The sequence below is a fragment of the Pectinophora gossypiella genome, chromosome 17 (assembly GCF_024362695.1).
Source record: "Pectinophora gossypiella chromosome 17, ilPecGoss1.1, whole genome shotgun sequence".
Classification (NCBI taxonomy): domain Eukaryota; kingdom Metazoa; phylum Arthropoda; class Insecta; order Lepidoptera; family Gelechiidae; genus Pectinophora; species Pectinophora gossypiella.
In genome coordinates this window covers 5,430,499-5,450,046 of record NC_065420.1, presented here as the reverse complement: position 1 = coordinate 5,450,046, position 19,548 = coordinate 5,430,499, and the positions used below count along the sequence as shown (strand labels likewise).

Here is a 19,548-nt window from a genome sequence, read left to right as displayed (position 1 = left end):
TTCATCCTTCATAATGCGCACAGCCAAGGAATGGAGAGCTGTCGGCGTCGGTGTTTCCTGTATCTTGTAACCTGGGGTCCTTTAAGTCACGGGTGAATAGGCATATTCTGGGTGAGCTCGCTCCACCGTCGACCACTTCTTTATCTCGTGGAAGAATGGGGTCAAGAGCAAACCCATCTTAATTTAAAAAAAGGAATGCATAAAACATCATTTAGTTTTTCTATAACAGTTGTTTTCCGATTCCTTATTTAAAATTATAGCACAATCAGTTCTTAGGATTTTTTATGAAAACATACTGATTTGAGTCACTGATAAACGTATTATTAATCACTGTTTCCTAGACGTATTTTCCCTAATCACTTCGAAACATTAATCCAATAGGTTAAAACATTTTATTCGGCTTTCGTGTTCGTATAGCGAATTTCACAAGCATTACAGAGCCGTGCACATTTTGAAAAAAGAAAACGGAATTTTATTTAAAAGAATTATATTATTTTCATTTAAACAATAACTAAATGGAATATAATTGGTATAACCACAAGTCTAGATGGGTATAATAGTAATAAAATTTCAACATATCATATCCATTCAACGTTTACATTGTATTGTATTGAAATGAGAACCTTATGTTTTTTATAACAAGAGCTCGTTTGGCTACGTAACAAAGGCGGTCGCATGCTGGGAATATTATAACCGACGACGCTCTGTTCACTTATATTTATAATATATTGTGCGGGCTGTTGCCAGAAACATGTGCATAAAATGTATACATATAATGTGTAGTGTATAATGTATACATATAATGTGCATATGTGTAGTATACATGTGCATATAATAATATAGACAATTTTTTTTTATAGGAGACGATCAAAAGTCCATACAGCGCGACCATGACTAAACTAGCGGCACGCTATGATGACCGTTTTAACATAATACAGTACAGCAATTCACTATTGTTGCAAATAAACTCCGTGTTAGGTTCACGAACTGAAGGTCCGGGATCGATTCCCTATGGGGACATGGTCGAAATCACTTTGTGAGACTGTCCTTTGTTTGGTAAGGACATTGCAGGCTTGAATCACCTGATTATCCGAAAAAGTAAGATGATTCCGCGCTTTGGAGGGCACGTTAAGCTGTTGGTCTACGTTATTAGCCGTAAAACACCTCCAACTCGCAGTGGAGCAGCGTGGTGGAGTATGCTCCGTACACCCTCCGGTTGGAGGCCTGTGCCCAGCAATGGTACGTACATAGGCTGTTCATGAACACAATAAAGTACAGCTATTTGCTCCTTTAACGTAGTTATAAATTAATACGAAACTTGATGAGCGGGACAAATTTAAAAACATTGATAGCTACTTAGCAATAAGGCCGCCTATTGTACTCATGCTATTTCTCTTTTATTTTGTATTTTGTTTTTTGCTGCTTGTGCAATAAAGTATTTGTTATGTTTGTTATGTTAAATGGCCATTATCATGTGCCGCTAGTTTAAGTCGACTAAACGATAAGTTCTTAATCGGGGGCATGTATTCACTTATTTGTAAATAGAGATATTTCTCAAACGGTATTATATATCAGAATATGACTACAAATGCTTATACATAGTCTCCAAAGTATCGATTTACAATACAATTTGGGTGATAACCACGGACCTGTTTAATAAACATTACAATTGTAAAAAAATACATTTTAACGTACATTGCAGGGTGCGTACGTAGCTTGATTAGAAATATTTTGTAGCATCATAGTGGTGACGCAATAAACACTAAAATTTAACTGTATTTACAATTGTAATGTTTGTTAAACAGGCCTCTGGTAACCGGACATTGCGTTTTAGTCTGCTAATACTTGAAAAGTAAACGAAACAATAATGGGCGTGATTTCTTTGTGTTTAAGTAACGTGCTACTTCGAAGCAATGTTAGGCTGCGTTTTCATTGACGCGGAGCTGTGCGGAGATGTGCAGGAATCGACCAATCACCGTGAGGGAGAGAGAGTGACAGAGCGTCTTCGTTTTTCGCTCTCTCGAACGCTGTGATTGGTCAAATCCGCACATCTCCGCTCTTCTCCGCCCATCTCCGCTCTTCTCCGCCCATCTCCGCGTCAGTGGAAATCTGGCCTTAGGACTCTTGTTTACTGACCACAGCCCGCTCTTACATAATTTTAATCTCTGTATTATTTACACACATTGAGCTATACAATGGGCCGCCAAATGTAAAACATTCCGAACCCCGCACATGTTTATTTGTATAAAGTACGATATCCTGCTTATATCTCATACACCCATGTACTTTACAATATTCTCTTCCATTACAAATACCACTAAATATATTTGGCAATATAAAAAATAAGGAATACGTTAGACTCGAGATTTTTTTTGTCAATCACATACCTACTTCATAGTTCTGGTCGAGTATCGAAAGCGCTTGAGTCCAAGGCTGTTTTACTATACCCTGAATATTCCAATATTTGTTCATTTTATTCGCCTTAAAACGGGCATTTTTTATTTATTATTCCCAATCGCAACTAAAGCTTTTATACTCGACCATAGCCATAATATTTTATACATATTATTTTTTTTGGAATACATTATCTAATATGCAGTACCTAATCTTATATTTAAGGTAAAACAAATGACTATAAAAATATACACCATAGTAACAAATGAATGGATGATCTTACACTAACATAAGACGCATAAGCAACGTGGAAATTTCCTTATAGCATCAGGGAAAGGGCATTTGAAAAACAATTTACAATCTGTAACTTTTTAAATAAGATTTAACTTCTTTCAGTTGTCTTTTCAAATTTAAATTTCGAATATTTTATTTTAGATTAAATATATTATTTGAGTATACTATCAATTGAATATTATTTGCGAATATAAAGTATATTCATATTAAGTGGAATTGTATTCAAAACTGTTCGTCACGAATTGTTCCGTGGTTTTTGTTTTCTAATTTCACATGCACAATATACATATTTATAAAAAAAAACTTTTTTCATAAAACTCCCTTTCCCTTTAAGTTACAAATCAATATTTATATTACACATTCGTCATCTAAGTAGGTTTCATAAAACACCAAATAGTTCTTAAAAATTAACATTTAACATCAAAATATAAGGAGAACATTTGCTCTAGCTATTAAGACTAATAAAATGTGCTATTTCATGTGTGAGATAATGATGGATATGTTAGGAAATGAATAAAGTGAATAATTTAATATAGACTTACACCAAAATGTGTAAAAAGTGATAATCTCATTTGAATTATTTTAAATTCTAATATTCAGTAAATTTTAGACCTTTTATTGTGGGGATAAATAATGAAGAAGAAAGTATTTCAAATATTATTTCTGCCCATATCCCATATCACAATGAGATATGGGATAAAGCTTATTGTGTAAAATAATATGTATTATAAGTGGTTCAAGGATATTAAAAAAGGGAGTAGAAATTATTGTCTTATCCATGGTATAAAAAACCAGGTATGCTCAAAACTGACAGCTAGCATTTCAAGGTTAGCCCAGCTGACGTCATCCCACCCTACGTTGCCATTTTGTAAAAAATAAATTACCCACGTCCAATATTTATAATTTATTTTCCAAGGAAATTTTGTACTTTTAGTAAAAGATTTACGTACAGTTTAATGATTAATATTATTCATGATTTTTATATGTAAATGTGACAAATAATATTAATTAAATACATTAGTTAGTAATTCACTTGATTTTCAATAATTTACGTCGGAATGTTGGAGACACCAATTTGATGGTAACACTTACGTCATCAAGGGCTAGCAAGAGCGGCTTGTCATAGGATTGACCATACCTGGTCTTCAGATACCATGGTCTTATCATCATAATTATTGGTTAACAAGCAAGAATGACTGAATTGTGAGCAAATACAGGTATATGACACGTTTGGGTGTTGACCCAACATGGCCAAATACAAAGTCAATGTTTTTAAAGAACTTATTGAGGTTTGTTTAACATTTGCTTATGTTGGCTCAATGGTCCGTTGTTTGAGTTTGGCTGCAAAACTAATTTGGCTATGTTGGTACAACATGAAAATGTGAACATTAGTGCCTATCCGGGCGGACATAAACTTAACCTAATTTTAGTTTGACAGCTCAAAGACTAGTGCGGTCCTTCACTTACAATACGTGCAAGAAAGAGATGGAGCTAGTTTTAGTCTTGTCAAATGAAGTTGGTGGTTGCCCGAATTGGCAGCATTGTGTATGATTTAAGTTTTACAGAGCCAAGTGTATACAATATCTTATTACTATCATTTCTATTTATGGTAGAACACGTTCAGCTGCTTCTCTTCCCGGGCATGTCGTAAAAACCGACAGAGGGATTGTGTCCTCTACCATGATGGACTAATGTTATGGGCGATAGGCTGATCCCTTATCACCATAAGGTTCATCATATCCATCTTTGGACTTCGTATCAACAGTGGCTGCAAGTTGTCTTTGATTACTTGTGGGTCTGCCCACCCCATTAGGGATTACGGGCGTGAGTTTATGTATGTATGTATGTATGTTCTATTTATGGTGTCCCATAACTCATCATCGTGGAGTAGACTTAAGTTGAATATCTACAATAATAATGAAAGGGTAACGGCCTCTATGGTCAGTGGTTGAGCGTTGAGCTCACGATCCGGAGGTCCCGGATTCGAATCAAGGTGGGGACATATCACAAAAATCACTTCATGATCCCTAGTTAGGTTAGGATGTTGGAGGTTGATCACATTTAGGACATGTACCTACTATTTGCCTAAGTAACTATGTATTCGTTCGTTTGGCGGCTCAATAGCAACCCTGAAATCCGGGTTGATGGGGTTGGTCGGTGACCTAACAACTGACACGAGAGTCTTAGACGTATGTGCAGTGTAGTGTTATTTATTGATCAGCTTAAGTCAATTTCACGTCGATGATTAGTTTCACTCTATACTCGTATTCATGTCAGCACAAAGTAATGATTCTATACCACAGTTTAACCCCCATAAAAATGCCATACAGCGCCGTTGGTACCCGAAAAAAGACAAAACATCTACGATACATTTACCAATTGATCAATCAAAAGCAATTGATCTAAAAAGCAATATTGCTATTTGACATTCGTCTGCATTGCGCACTTACTTTTATATGTGCAAATGTCAAATTGCAATATTGCTTTTTTAGATGAATCGTTTCGATGTGGCCTTTTTAACCCCCTGATGATCAGCGCTGTGAGAAAGACCGCTCAAGTCGTATAGCGATAACTATCGGGCTCTTGTGTAGCGTTGTCAACGAAGGGATTTAGATTTATGTTAAATCACTTTATTCATTTCCTATTATGTTGGCTCGGGGTATAAAATGCCGTTGTCGACCTTACTGCACGGAGTTACGGTCGCGGCTGGTGGCAGGGCAGCCGTCAGCGTCCCACTCATTTGATCGCGCGCGCCTCCGGCAGGAACGCATCCCAGTAGCGGATGGACTGGAACAAACACAGTTAGATAGATAGATAAATGATTTTTTCTACTCCTCTACTTTAATCTGGCATTTAAATAACCAAAAAGTCTAATATAAGTACATACATAATTAAACTCTTTGAAAAAGTGTACGCTCTATGGCCTATAAAAGCATTGTTTACAAAGTGTAACTGTACTATAATGTCGCCAAAAAGCATTGTTGTTGTTTTTTTTTTTTGACCTGGAAACTGGCACCTTTACTTTGTTTGGTGCCATAGATATACTATAAAAAAAAAGTATACATTTGCCGCCATTTTCCCGCGCGTTGGAAAATAAATTGGAAAATTTTTGTTTCATTTAAAATTACGTCGTCGTAGAAAAAGTATTGTATGCAACGTTGTATAACTAGGTCAAAAAATGCTCGTGGCGTCTCTTATTGCGATGTTCGCCAAGGCTCACATCGCAACTCACGCCACTCGCATTTTTTGACCCTTCTTATACAACTGTTGCATAAAATACTATATTTGGTCTACAGACACACATGCATACAATACAAATCAACAACAATACACACCACATACAAAATGTTTAACACACGCCAGGTATGTATGTGTGCTGCAGCAGCGCAAAACGGTCATAGCTCAGCGCAAGTTTTTGCCCTTTCGAGCAAATCGCCGATTTTCAGCTACAACCCGGATAGAGGAAACCGCGGATACGGTAACCGCACTAATTGACGTTGTTTACAATTAATAATTAATGCATGCAGAAGATAATCGTAAAAATGCGTTGTAAAATTACTGATATACCTACGTACATAATAAAAAGATACTTGTTTGATATTTTATAGGTATATAATAACAATCTAAATGCATAGATAAAATAACTATAAAGCAGTGTTCGCCACCTATGCAAGAAGTTGTGAACAGTTACTGATTATTTATTTATTAAATAAACACACGTAACAGGTTACAGACATAAATCTTATGAAATAATACACTTTCGAGGTTCAGACTGAAACCCAACTAAACATATGCAAGTCATACAATACTATGGTAAAAAAGACAACGCAAAACTAAAAGATATTACAATAAAATATACTTAGCTCTGCTACAACATGGTAACAATTATGATTCATGGATCTACGGCCAAATCTTGAGGTGATCTTGTGTGATTAACAGAACTAATGGAATAGACTTGTGGGGGACCCAACTAGTTGGCCAGCTAGTTCCGCCCACATGCAACAGATGGCGCCACATTCACATAATGCAGTCGTGAAACGCGATATCGAAGTTTACACAGCGAGACGACTGACGGGTGCATTATTGAATGTGCCGCCATCTGTTGCATGTGGGCGGAATTAGCTAGCCAACTAGTTGGGTCGGCCACAGTAATCAGACTAATCAGTGTTGTGCTATTTTTAATTGAACCCTGGCCTTTTTTGGTGAACTGCGGCATCCTTTTCGGCACCAAAACTTTCGCGTGATTCTACAGGCGTTGAGTATTGCAGCTTTTTGAAAAGCGTGTGTGATATATTTTTAGATGTTTCAGTGTTTTGCGGTTTATGCCGATAGGCGAAATAACAATGTGGATTTTGTTATTGTACCTGTGCCTGGTGATGCACGTGGTCCTCAAGGTACCGCAGCACAGTGGTCCGCAGCTCGGCTATGCGCGTCTCCTCCCAGCGCTCCACTTCTTTTTTGATCACGCGCGAGATCGTGTCGAACTCTTGCTGACCACGCTCCACTTTTGATTCCCACTGCAATGGAAAGGGAAGTTAAGACACCCCCACAAACGTACACGCACGTACACGCACACACGCACGTACACGCACACACGCACGTACACGCACACACGCACGTACACGTACGGTTAGCGAAGAAGTTATCTTCTAAATAGTTCTCTGCAAAGCTTTGTCCATCTGTAAAGGGATTAAAGACGCGAGTTCTTGTAATGTGTGGGTTATGAGATAGATTACCAACCTCATCAAACTTAGTGTCAGGGTTACTATTGAGCCGCCAAAGGCCCCTGATACGACTCGTGTAACGACTACGTACTTACATGAGTAAGTAATAAACGGGACCAACGGCTCAACGGCGCGGATCATCTTACTTTCGGACAATCGGGCGTGAAGAGAAAATTTAAATTGAAAAATAATCTGACCCGGACCGGACTTGATCCCGCAGCTCTTGTCAAGCCGGAAATCGTGTTAACCATTACATCACCGGGTCCTCATCCTATCCATGCGAAATTCTTCGAGTATTAATGGGTATTAAAGAGCTCGGTGGCGCAGCGGTAAACGCGCTCGGTCTGCGATTGTTGAAGTTAAGCAACTTTCGCAATGGCCGGTCATAGGATGGGTGACCACAAAAACAAAATCATCTCGAGCTCCTCCGTGGTTCAGAAGGCACGTTAAGCCGTTGGTCCCGGCTGCATTAGGAGTTGTTAATAACCATCAATCCGCACTGGGCCCGCGTGATGGTTTAAGGCCCGATCTCCCTATCCATCCATAAGGAAGAACCGTGCCCCAGCAGTGGGGACGTTAATGGGCTGATGATGATGAATGGGTATTAACACGCTCGTCCCGGCTTGACAAGAGCTGCGGGTTCAAGTCACGTCCGAGTCAGATTTTTTTTCTCGATTTAAATATTCTCTTTGTAACTTTTCATATGAAGAAAGAAAGAAGAAAGAAAATAATTTATTTTAGAATTAAGTAGGTATTCTAAACCTCATCTCTAAAAGCATAGAGCACGGGTAAATGCTATAAAAACAAAAATCATTTAAACGCGCGTGAGTTTGTGTGTGTAGGTACCTCAATGATCTCATTGGATGCTTGTTCGATCTTCTCCGGTCGGTTGGCGAGCTCGGCCTTGGCTTTGTTCTCGCGCCTCTTCGTCAGCTGCATTTGCGCGTGCTGCCAGTTCTGGAACACCTGTCAATGGAAGTTCAGGTATTTGCGTATTAGACATTATATGTTTTGTATTTAAAAAAAAACAACACCTTATATCGGTATGTAAGAAAAATGAAGTTACGCTAATTCGAAAACCATTTCGGACATAACATGGTTTGTATGTAAGAAAAAAAGAAATTACGCTAATTCGAAAACCATTTCGGACATAATATGGTTTGTATATAAGAAAAAAAGAAGTTACGCTAATTCGAAAACCATTTCGAAATTTCGTCTTAATTCGCCTTATTTCTCTAGTTTTAGCTTTTTTCGTTGTTAAGTTGAAAATTAGCCTATTACCGTGTTATTAATTTAAAGTAAAAAGTAACTGATTTGAATAGTTGCAAATTAGCTTATTATCGTGTTTTTTTATACTGCAAAAAGTAACTGCTTTGAACAGTTGCAAATTAGCCTATTATCGTGTTTTTCTTTATATTTACCTTAACTCTTTCATGGAACACATCTTTGATGGCTCCGATTAGTCCGAGGTAGTCTTTGATGTGTTCTGTTAAAACGTAGAAGTCTGTGTTTGACTGCTCCACTCTTAGATGCTCGATCTGTTGAAGGAAACACTATAAGTTATTATAAATGGTTTTGAGCAGAGTTAGCCTATCATAAAGAAAGGCCAGTAAGGGTACTCTCAAGTGCAGACTGTTTATTTCACTCGCACGTGGAGACTGTGGTCTAGTGGTATTGGACTTATGATCTGGTGGTCCGGGTGCGATTCCCGAGCGAGCATTTAATTAATTTCACGCTACATATATTAAATAAGTTGCCAAACTGCGGAACAAAATCGAGATTGTCTTCCTCCTTTCTTCTTGTGTGGCATTGTAGATTCGCTTTAGAAAGTATTATGTAAGTGTTTATGTCGGAAGTTGTATATACGCGTTACGCTGTGTAAACTTCGATAGCGCGTTTCAGAACTGTATTATTGAATGGTGGCGCCATCTTTTGCATGCGGGCGGAACTAGCGGATCCGCCACAATACCTACAAAATGAAGGAAATGAAAGAGAAGCGGCGACCTTCTCGTGCAGGTCGGCGAGGTGCGAGAGCGCGCGCGACAGCGGCGCGTGCGGGTCGGCGCCGGAGAGCGCGGCGGCGGCGCGCGCCGCGTCGTGCGTGCGCGCCGCCAGCTCGCGCCGCTCGCCCGCCAGCGCCTCGCACGCGCCGTACAGCCGCCGCAGGCACGCCTCCAGCGCCTCCATGCGCGCCGACCGCTCCTCGAACCACTGCAAACATTCACCATTTCTCATTTAAACCAGCGCTGCCAACCACTTTTAAGCAGCGCATTGGAGCAGCCTGAATGCTCCGTATCCCCTCCGGTAAATTGAGGGCAGGCTTGTGCCCAGCATTGGGACGTAAATTATATTTCGTGTTTTTAGTACATATAATAGGTACAGGATTGACAAAAGGCGTGAAAAAACACTATAATTGAAATGAACTGAAATCAAGTTATCCTCGTTAAGCCGAGGTTTCCAGACACAATAGTAAAACAATGGAGTTAGGATTTTAAAAGGACTGTCGGCGTTACGACTTTATTCCAGCTCAAAATATTTAACCGTCTGCAGTAAATTGTAGCGGCTAAATGTTAAGAAGTAATGTGAAATCTAATTTAATTGTTAAATCAAATCAATCAATCGCGCGTGATAACACTATTAAGAGAACACTCTTGAGTCGCGGTAAAGTATAATAAGAAATAATACATACGGGATCAGACTCGTCCATGCGGTATGTGATTTTATTGACTGTCTCGCCGACCTTGTTGAACAGCCGTAGCATGCCGGCGCCGCTGAGCGCCATCGTGCTTGTCGCCTTGGGGAGCTCCGCCTCTGTTCACATGAGATCTCATGCTACTTACTACTACTACACACACAGGAAATACAAAAATAAAGAACAATGGTGCTAATTCCTGTAAATACCAACTAATTTTATTTTAAGTTATATCTGTCATTTTCTTATCCGCCGAAAAGGAAAGGGACGGGTAATCGACAAGCATAAAAATTATGGAACACACGTCAATTTTAAGCACAAATCTAAACCAACCGTCTAAAAATTTTACATCCGTCAATAACCCGACACAGTTAAGTAGACAGCACGTCAAACGGATTGCATACCAGCGACGTACCTTTTGATTCGCCCGGGTTATTCATTCATTTACTCATTCTTCCTAAAATTAAGAGCTGTGAATCATCCGTCCCTTTCCTTTTCGACGGATATGAAAATGACGGATATAACTTAAAATAAAATTAGGCGGTGTCTGCAGGAATCGGGGCCAATATCGGCTGTACAGTTTGTCATTACGGCCATTGCGACAAAATTCGATCTTGACCGTGGACACATTTTTACATAGATTGGTTTTTATATGAGGTCAATGCTACTAACCCAGTTCGATCTGTTCGAAAGGCCCTTGTGATGTGAGCGGTTGAGCGTTGGATTCACGATCCGAAGGTCCCGGGTTCGAATCCCAGTGGGGACATACCACAAAAATCTGTTTGTCATCCCTAGTTTGGTTAGGACATTAATAGCTGACCATCTGATGGTTATCCGTGCTTCGGAAGGCACGTTAAACCGCTGTGGGGACCAGCGGTTGAACTAGGTACCCCCCCTCCGTCTCCAGGTCTTACTTTTTTCTTCAATCGTATGGGCGTCGGATGTCACTCATACACGCGCGTGTACGATAACGTTAATGTGTAGTGTCCGTGTGTCCCCCGGGTGAGTCTCTGTCGAACTCACCAGACTCCAAGAACTGTCGGAAGTCAGGGTCGATGCAGAGCACGGGGTGCTGCGCCACGCGGTTCAGGAACCGCTCGAGGGCGGCGCGTCGGCGCTCCACGAACTGAGACTGCACGCCGCTAGGGCTGCTGCCGTTGGCGGTCTCCGTTGACGGCGTCGACGTCATCTTTAGTTTAGTTGTGCCTGAACAAAGAAGAATAGACTTTACGACTTGAAGATAATTAATACAAGATAATTATTTTTCGCATTTTTCAATTCTACATTTTATTGTACTCGATATTTTTTGTATGTTACTCTATTGTAAGTTTCGGGCGTTGACCTCAAAATGGCGGTAAGGAGTTAGTAAAGGAATGTCTGCCTCGCTTGCACTTACGCGATACTTTTGTATGAATAGTACGGGATCAAAGATAAATTATAATTATAATCTAAACATAGAAGCCAGTTTAAGATGCTCAAAAATCCATCTCATTTTACTTTTCGACTTATTTTCGAATTTAATTTATGAATTGAGTAACAATGAGTACGATGTTTGACCGCCTTTATTGATGACTTCACAGGACAGTATTTCCGTTTCGTTAAAAGTACCTCATTTAACTCGATTGACAAGAAGCTTATTGGTTTTAGTTTTACCCGACTGCGCCGAAGCAAAAAGGAGGATTATGTGTTATTAGTTTAATTGTTTTCGACTGTGAGTACGCCATACATTTTCTTTCTTTTTTCTCTGCCTACCTCTTCGAAATCTCAGGCGTGATGCTGTATTATACTAAAGAGGAATGTATTGTGTCTCCCTTTTTGTATCGGGAACGATGATCAATTACTTTTATTGACTTCCTTATAAGACTGTCTAATGCATCTTATTTGTGTGACAGACAAGACACATAATGTAACTGTGTTAGTGTAAGGGTCCTTATGGATTGGATACACAGTTTTTGGTAAAACTGAGTGTGTTAATCAATGATCGGTTATTCGAGAGATGGTATAAATTTAAAAAAATGCTGTTGGCTGGAAGAGATCTTTTTTAGAAGATAACCTTTTGTACCTATTTTTTTTATCATTAATTATGTACTAATGTTCTTATCATTAAGTATGTACTCTCTCTTCTATCTTGTGGGTTGTGTGGTGGATTACCAACCACACCAGTATGTACTAACGTGTACATTAAGACTTCAACTAGATATATTTTCCGATTCACAGCGAGCTCTGAAGAGCAAACTGACAAGACACTATCTCCATTAAAATTTGTTTAATTAGTATAGTTTATTTGTTTTTTGTACCAACTAGTGCAATAATATGATTATATTAATGTTATTAATAGTGAAATTTTAGTTGCTGAGAAGTTAGCCTCATCAGACTAGATGTTGTTTTCTTTTTATGATGAATGTTGAGTTCACTTGTAAATGGCTTACACATAAGTACTGTTTTATGTCCTAACTAAATGTTATAATCTGCATAGCTGTGAGTGATCCATTAATAAATAAATAAGTTTAATATGTGTGTGAAAGGTATGAGTACTGAGATGATGAGTAAAAGAAATGAATGAAAGAGGAATACATGCTTATGCCGATTACACTTAGTGGTATAAGGGCAGGAGAATGATGAGAGATCTTACTTACCAACAATACTCTTTTCAGGCGCGGGCGGTATAATTCTGCCAGACCGGAGATACTTTTCCGTCAGTTTCTCATGAAGTCCTAGGAAGTCGCTAAACCGCCTTAAGACGGCAAATTCATGTTTACTGAATATAGGCATGTTGGTTTTTGTGAGCACGCGATACGCGACGTACGATGACATTCCTTCGCCGATTTTCTGTGGTTCTGTCACTGTGACTATAATGTTGTTCGCGCGTTCTGTCGCTATCTGTAATTATAGAAGTAAAATTTAGGGTCAGCTAGGACAATAGGCTACTTGACAACCTAGTCAAATGAGATACTTTTTACGAAACGTCAAAATGAGTTTTCTTTGGAGTTTGTATGGAAAAACTGGAGTCGATAGCTTCTCAGCTATAATTAGAAAGCGCATCGCATCCCTGATCCATAGGGTGAGAAGCAGCTCCAACAGCCTCCTGCAGACTGTCGCGGCAAGGCTGGACGTGGACAATGCTATTATGCAGCACTGGACCCGCGTCCAACTTGCCAAAGACACTAAATTATATAATTATTTAATTGATTAATTAATTGTAATTTTTACTAAGATAGATATAAGACTTTTATTACTAACAATTGCTATGGGGAAAACACCCGAAATAAATGATTTTTATTTTATTTTATTTTATAAAAACCGTCCTGTGACGTCATCAATAAAAGCAGTCAGACGTCGTACTCATTGTTACTTGATTCATAAATAAAATTCGAAAATAAGTGGAAAAGTAAAATGGGAAAGATTTATGATCATCTTAAACTGGCTTCTATTTGTAGATTCTCTCGCTCTTTTTATTTAAGAGCTGCGCACTTGTCGGTGGAGTAATCGCCTTCATTACTCTATCCATAGATAGGGCGTGTAGAACGGTGGTTGCCCCAATCCCCTTCCGTTCCGCAGTACACCGACTATTGTAGATTAGCATTTTATAATTTATCTTTGACCCCGTCAAATACATACAAAAGTGCCGCCTTACCGCGTAAGTGCAAGCGAGGCAGACAATGCTTATACCTTACCACCATTTTGGCTAAAGTTAGACCCAGAGGGGTGAGATCAACGCCCGAAACAAGTTGGTGCGGGGTGTTACTTCCTTATTCTATACCAATGGTAACTTCGTATACCTATGCACTCATATTCACTAAGTTCGTAAATCTAGTGTTTTACGTATTGGTTTAAAACGTTAATACTTTCGGAGAGTTTATTTGTCGTGTATCATGGTAAGGATGAGGAGCTCGGTGGCGCAGCGGTAAACGCGCTCGGTCTGCGATTGTTGAAGTTAAGCAACTTGTGCAAAAGTCGGTCATAGGATGGGTGACCACAAAAAAAAAAGTTTTCATCTCGAGCTCCTCCGTGCTTCGGAAGGCGCGTTAAGCCGTTGGTCCCGGCTGCATTAGCAGTCGTTAATAACCGTCGATCCGCACTGGGCCCGCGTGGTGGTTTAAGGCCCGATCTCCCTATCCATCCATAGGGAAGGCCCGTGCCCCAGCAGTGGGGACGTTATTGGACTGGCGATGATCATGGTAAGAATGTACTTTTTTGTATGGAGTGTGCGCGGTGTGCTATTGGGGTAGACAGACACATTGTCAGGACGTCACAAGACAATCACAATAGATTTACATAATAACAAAGACACGTCACGCTATTAGTGCAAAAGTGACGAGTTTTCGTTTTCAACAGAAATACACTTCTCATCAAAAAAATCGAAACACCTTGCAAGTTTACGTTTTGTCAGGATTATCAGAAAAATGTGTACATTTAGGAATAAATGTTAAATGTCGTTTAATAGTGAGTAATATGAGCTTATCAAATCTTAATGTTAATGTTCTAAATTTAAATGAATTTTTCATAGGTTTCGTATTTTGTTAAATGAGTCATTTTTATTCCGTATGGAGTATAAAGGAAATGGATAAAACAACACACGTAAATGAAAAAAAAAAGCTAAAAAACGTTTATTTAATAACTTGTATTCCCTCCCCGAGCTCTAATTACTGCTTCCATACGGTTCTTCATCGATCGGATGAGAGTCACGATCATATGCTGTGGTATATTGTCCCATTCCTCTTGGATTGCATCTTGCAGCTGGCTAAGTGTTTCTGGGGCAGGATCTCTTGCTCGAATTCGTCTCTTTAATTCATCCCACAGATGTTCAATGGGATTCATGTCCGGGCTTCTTGCTGGCCATTCCATAATAGAGATATCGACTTCGTTAAGACAATCTCGTACGACGCCCGCGGTGTGAGCCCTAGCATTGTCGTGCATGAATATGAAGCCGTTGCCAATAAAATGTGCATAGGGCATCACATGAGGCTCGAGACACTCTTCGACGTACCGATGACAGTTTAGTGCAGGCAGACGTGGCCCAGACACGAAAGCAAGCTCTGTCTTACCGTCGGCGCTGATTCCTCCCCAAACCGTCCACGAACCGCCACCATAGCTGACCTTTTCTTCAATGCAGCATTGTGCATAGCGTTCTCCGTCTCTTCTGTAGACCTTGTTCCTTCCGTCGTTACCATACAGCATAATTTTACACTCATCAGAAAAGAGAACTTTGCTCCACTGTAGGTATGACCAATTTAGGTGCTCACGTGCAAAGTTAAGGCGCGCTCTTCGATGGTCTGCAGTTAATTTCGGCCCATTTGCTGGCTTATGCGGTACCAGTCCACGATCCTTCAACCTTCTTCTAATTGTAGAGTCACTTACAGCCACCCTTCGTACAACACGAAGCCGCTGCTGCAGTTGAAAAGCGGTAAGGCGTCGATTTCTTAAAGAAGTTGTTACAATAAATCGATCATCTCGCTCAGAAGTGACCCGATTCCTGCCAGATCCTGAACGGCGCGTGAACAAACCAGTCTCCCGATAACGTTTATAGACTCTATGAACAGATGACAGGCTTAGATGCAGTCTTGCAGCCACAACACGCTGACTAAGGCCAGAATCCAGCAATGCCACAACTTGGGCGGCTTCTGTGGGCGAAGTATCCATACGTTTTAGAAAAAAAACCTTTTTTCAGACGTCCCAAAGTCACAGTATTGAAATAAAAAACAAAAAGTTTAAGGATAGGCGCCAATTTTTAGTTTTTAAACGCTAAATGTACTCCAACCCTAAACACACATTTGTCTCAAAACAGTGATTCATTTCGTTTATAAGATAAACAAATGAAATTCTAATTTTGAATTTAGAATTTTCGCTTATTACTGTAATGGCCAAACTGCCAGCTATACATTTATGTATTTTTTTTCATCGTATGAATTCTTTTTTGTGTTAAATTCGGACAGAAACAATGAAAACGGAAGTGTTTCGATTTTTTTGATGAGAAGTGTATATGAATCAATCAATAACAATGTTCATTGCGACAAGTTGAAAATAACATATGGCTTAATCATTTACTTATCACACGTAAGTATTATCTGTTAGCTATAAACAACATGTTCTGTATAATGCATGTAATGTTTATTCAACATTATGGCATACAGCAGGTTCTGTACGGCCCCCGCCAATCGCGACGCGAATTATATCGAGGATTTCGACCAATAGGTGCACTGAATGCTATCTACGTGCGTGCAAATGCAACCCCGATACGGGATCTCAAGGAGATTAGAAAGTAGTGTTTAATTGTTTTTAGTGTTGTGTTTATATGTGCAATAAAGCGTTTTTGTATTGTATTGTAAGTAGTTACGGGTGATTTTGGAAGTAGCTACGTAAAAAACAAAGCTACCTACGTAAAAAGATTGTCAGATAGTTTACTATTGCCGTCCAATCCCGTAAATCGCGAACGGGATTTCGTCATATTATGCTTCGGGAATGATCAGACGAGATCTAGCGAAATCGGGAAGAGACTGCATTCCCTAGTCGTGCGGCTATTGGTCTAAGCCCTATATATAATTCGCGCCGCGCGCGGGGCTGGTGCCGTGCCGCAAAGGATGTTGTGACAAGTAGGTAGTTTCCTAGGTCAAAGATTAAATATGAAATTCTGGTTATTAAATAAAGACAGATCTAAAGGGACAAAAACATATTCTTTTTTCTATTTAACTTATTTATGAATTTTAATAAAGAGAAATGTATAAAGTGCTATATTTTGTCACGTTTTCTGACATCCCAGGTTGCTTTTTCAAACAAATTCCATAGTAATTTCGTGTTTTGACGTTTAGTAAAAAAGTAACTGATTTGACTAGTTGGAAACTACCCTATTAAGTATACAAATAGCATAGGGCGGACACTTCATACAATCGACGCGTGCATACGTGTGTGTCTTACTAGGGCCTAAGCTAAATGTATTATCTATCTATTAATCTAATCAATTAATTATCTAAGGAGGACGAAATATGAGTCTTTACATTTGTCATATTTAGACGCCTAACTATCAAGTTCTTAATTTTTCTACAACTATCAATATCATATGGGGAAAAAATGTTACGTCATTGCACTTATAGACATGTTATAATGTTGGAGAGAGGACACCATTTGTCGACCTTTATGTCATGTACTGAAGGATTAAAATGCATTGCTTTTTGTTTAAACACTCAATCACTCAATACAACATAAAGCATAACATTAACAAAGAAACAGTTATTTTATAGCCTATGTACAGTCATGAGCAACATCATATACCCACTTTAGAACCCTGTCACACTATCATATTTAACATTTTGTGAGACTTACGGTTTAATTTGTCAAAAAGTTAATGTGACATGGTTTCAAAGTGTATATAAATTAGTCCTCGTGACCATACCTAGGCTATGTAGTGATACTTTAAAATTTTATGAGCTGTGCAGTTTTCAATGATAAGTGGAGTTGTTTTAATGCTATCTGTCTGTGTTGTTTTAATTCTTCCGTTATCCTTGCAAAGTCTGATTTCTAATGTTTAATTACTGAAAACCAGACCTTATGTGAACTTACTGTCTACCACGTATACAATAAGTGATATGATCATGATAAGGGTGCTGGTTTCAGTGCCAACTATGGAGAAAATACTTATCTTTATTTTACCATTATTGCTTTAAAAATAGTGCTGTCCTTTTATCATAAGTGCAAGAAAGAGATATAACTAGAATTGGTTAATCTAAAATAGTAAGAGGTTTGTGTCAGATAGTTTCATCAAAATTTATATAGTAAAAGAAACTTACCTCCTCCATAATAGGGCTGCTGAGGTCTGGTGTGATGGCCGGAGGGTCATTGAGCGTAGCCTTTTCCAGGCCCTCCCTCGCTCCATTGACTTCCGGGTCCAAGCTAACCTCCTGAACAAACATCCTCTTGTAAATAACTATTTGAGTATATGAGGAACTATAGAGAAACATTACTGTAAGCTGTGACATCATGATAACTTTTTAATTTACAGGTTTGGACTACAGTCACTCAAAACCTGTGTAGGAATGAGTAATTACTGGCTATAGAGTTGAAATTAAATAGTGCTGTAATGTAATAAAATGTGACTTGTAGGAATTGGTAATAAAAATATGATAACCTACAATCACAACTTCCTTTTTGTGTTGAACAGGATAATATGAAGTAACAATATGTAAACAGTTTTTTACTTATAAACTAACTGAACCAGTATTATACTGAGACCCATAATGTCAGTGCTATCCAAAAAAATAATAAAGAAAGGAGTGTATGGTTTAAGGCAATTGTAGCATTAAACAAGGGATATTTATAAATAAATAAAAATAGTTTGTTTTCCAAATCAACATATATACATAGAAAAAAAAAGGAATGTAGCTAGAATGTTAAATACACTATTTTTATATGCAATATTATACCGAATGATTCACATAACTGTTGCCTCCATCACACGATTTCATTTACAATTATAATTAAAACATGTTCAACCTTGCTAGTTGAAATTGTATAAGTACCATCTAAGCTAACCCAATTTACTACTAATTACCTTGACAGTGAAACGGAATAAACATTTTAGAATGTCGGATATCTCTTCATTACCCAAATTATGAGTAAAACTCGTTAATTGATCGCAATGAGTATTCTTTATCGAAAAGAGTATTTGTTGTCGCTAATTTGTTATAACTTGTAATATAGATAGAGGGGCGTTAACGTTGGCGCCGGCGGTCATCGGGGGCGGACGCGCCACAACAAGTTAACAAAACAGGATTCCAATAAGATACCTGAACCGCAGAGGCGAAGAGATCTTCCTCCTCCCTAGTATCATTGTTGATATCCACCGTGCTGAAGGGCGGAGTCTCAGGCGCCTCCGACATTGTTCAACGGTTACCGTTACCCGCGGCCGTGAGCAATTAAGGAAACAATGCACAAACTTGTAATCAAATCCCTGAAAACAGCGAGATAACTTGCCGATAGAGCGATGGCTTGACAGAAATGTCAAATGACATGACGGACGGAATTACGTGACGTCTTCAGTTGCGCTTTGTTTGTAAAAAAAATCACCAAAATTAATGTGATTAGATAGTAAAAACAAAGTTATTAGTGTTGTGTGAGTAATGAGACGAATAATGTTAGTTATTTGTTCCTACTTAGATCGTATAAATAAAGTTAAATCATTAGATGGTGTTTCTTTCTTGGAAAATTGAGCAAAATGATTCACTCGTCGTTTTCAATAATTGGACAGATACTGCATAAAAAGCAATATTTCTTGTCGATGTTACCCTTCGTAAAAAACATTGTTCACATTCGATTGATTCGATTAAGGTAAATAAAAGTATATATCAAGTTTTAAGGTTATTATTAACATAAATATTTCTGTTGTATAAATATGGATTGATTTAAAATGGTTTATGCATATTTTACTAATTATAGGGAGTAACATCTTTTTCT

The 19,548-nt window shown here is 38.6% G+C and overlaps 1 protein-coding gene across 1 annotated transcript; it reads right to left on the bottom strand.

Annotated features, from left to right (window-relative positions):
• Positions 1 to 470: 470 nt before the first annotated feature.
• On the bottom strand, positions 471 to 19,115 carry LOC126374371 (sorting nexin-2). The gene is made up of 10 exons (XM_050020985.1): positions 18,882 to 19,115; positions 17,886 to 17,996; positions 12,741 to 12,984; positions 11,128 to 11,310; positions 10,102 to 10,223; positions 9,417 to 9,623; positions 8,834 to 8,950; positions 8,259 to 8,378; positions 7,053 to 7,205; positions 471 to 5,475 (listed from the first exon to the last, which is right to left on the bottom strand). The coding sequence occupies exons 1-10, from the start codon at positions 18,972 to 18,974 to the stop codon at positions 5,425 to 5,427; spliced, it is 1,401 nt and encodes a 466-aa protein (XP_049876942.1). The 5' UTR covers positions 18,975 to 19,115; the 3' UTR covers positions 471 to 5,424.
• Between the last annotated feature and the right edge of the window lie 433 nt (positions 19,116 to 19,548).

Bases quoted from the DNA above. Each gene is read 5' to 3' on its own strand.
- LOC126374371 (XM_050020985.1), bottom strand. From the start codon at position 18,974: ATGTCGGAGGCGCCTGAGACTCCGCCCTTCAGCACGGTGGATATCAAC. The intron at 11,311-12,740 runs GTAAGTAAGATC...TTCTTTGTTCAG, and splicing joins GCCTGAAAAGAGTATTGTTG to GCACAACTAAACTAAAGATG. The intron at 5,476-7,052 runs GTACAATAACAA...TGTTTGTTCCAG, and splicing joins ACGTGCATCACCAGGCACAG to TCCATCCGCTACTGGGATGC.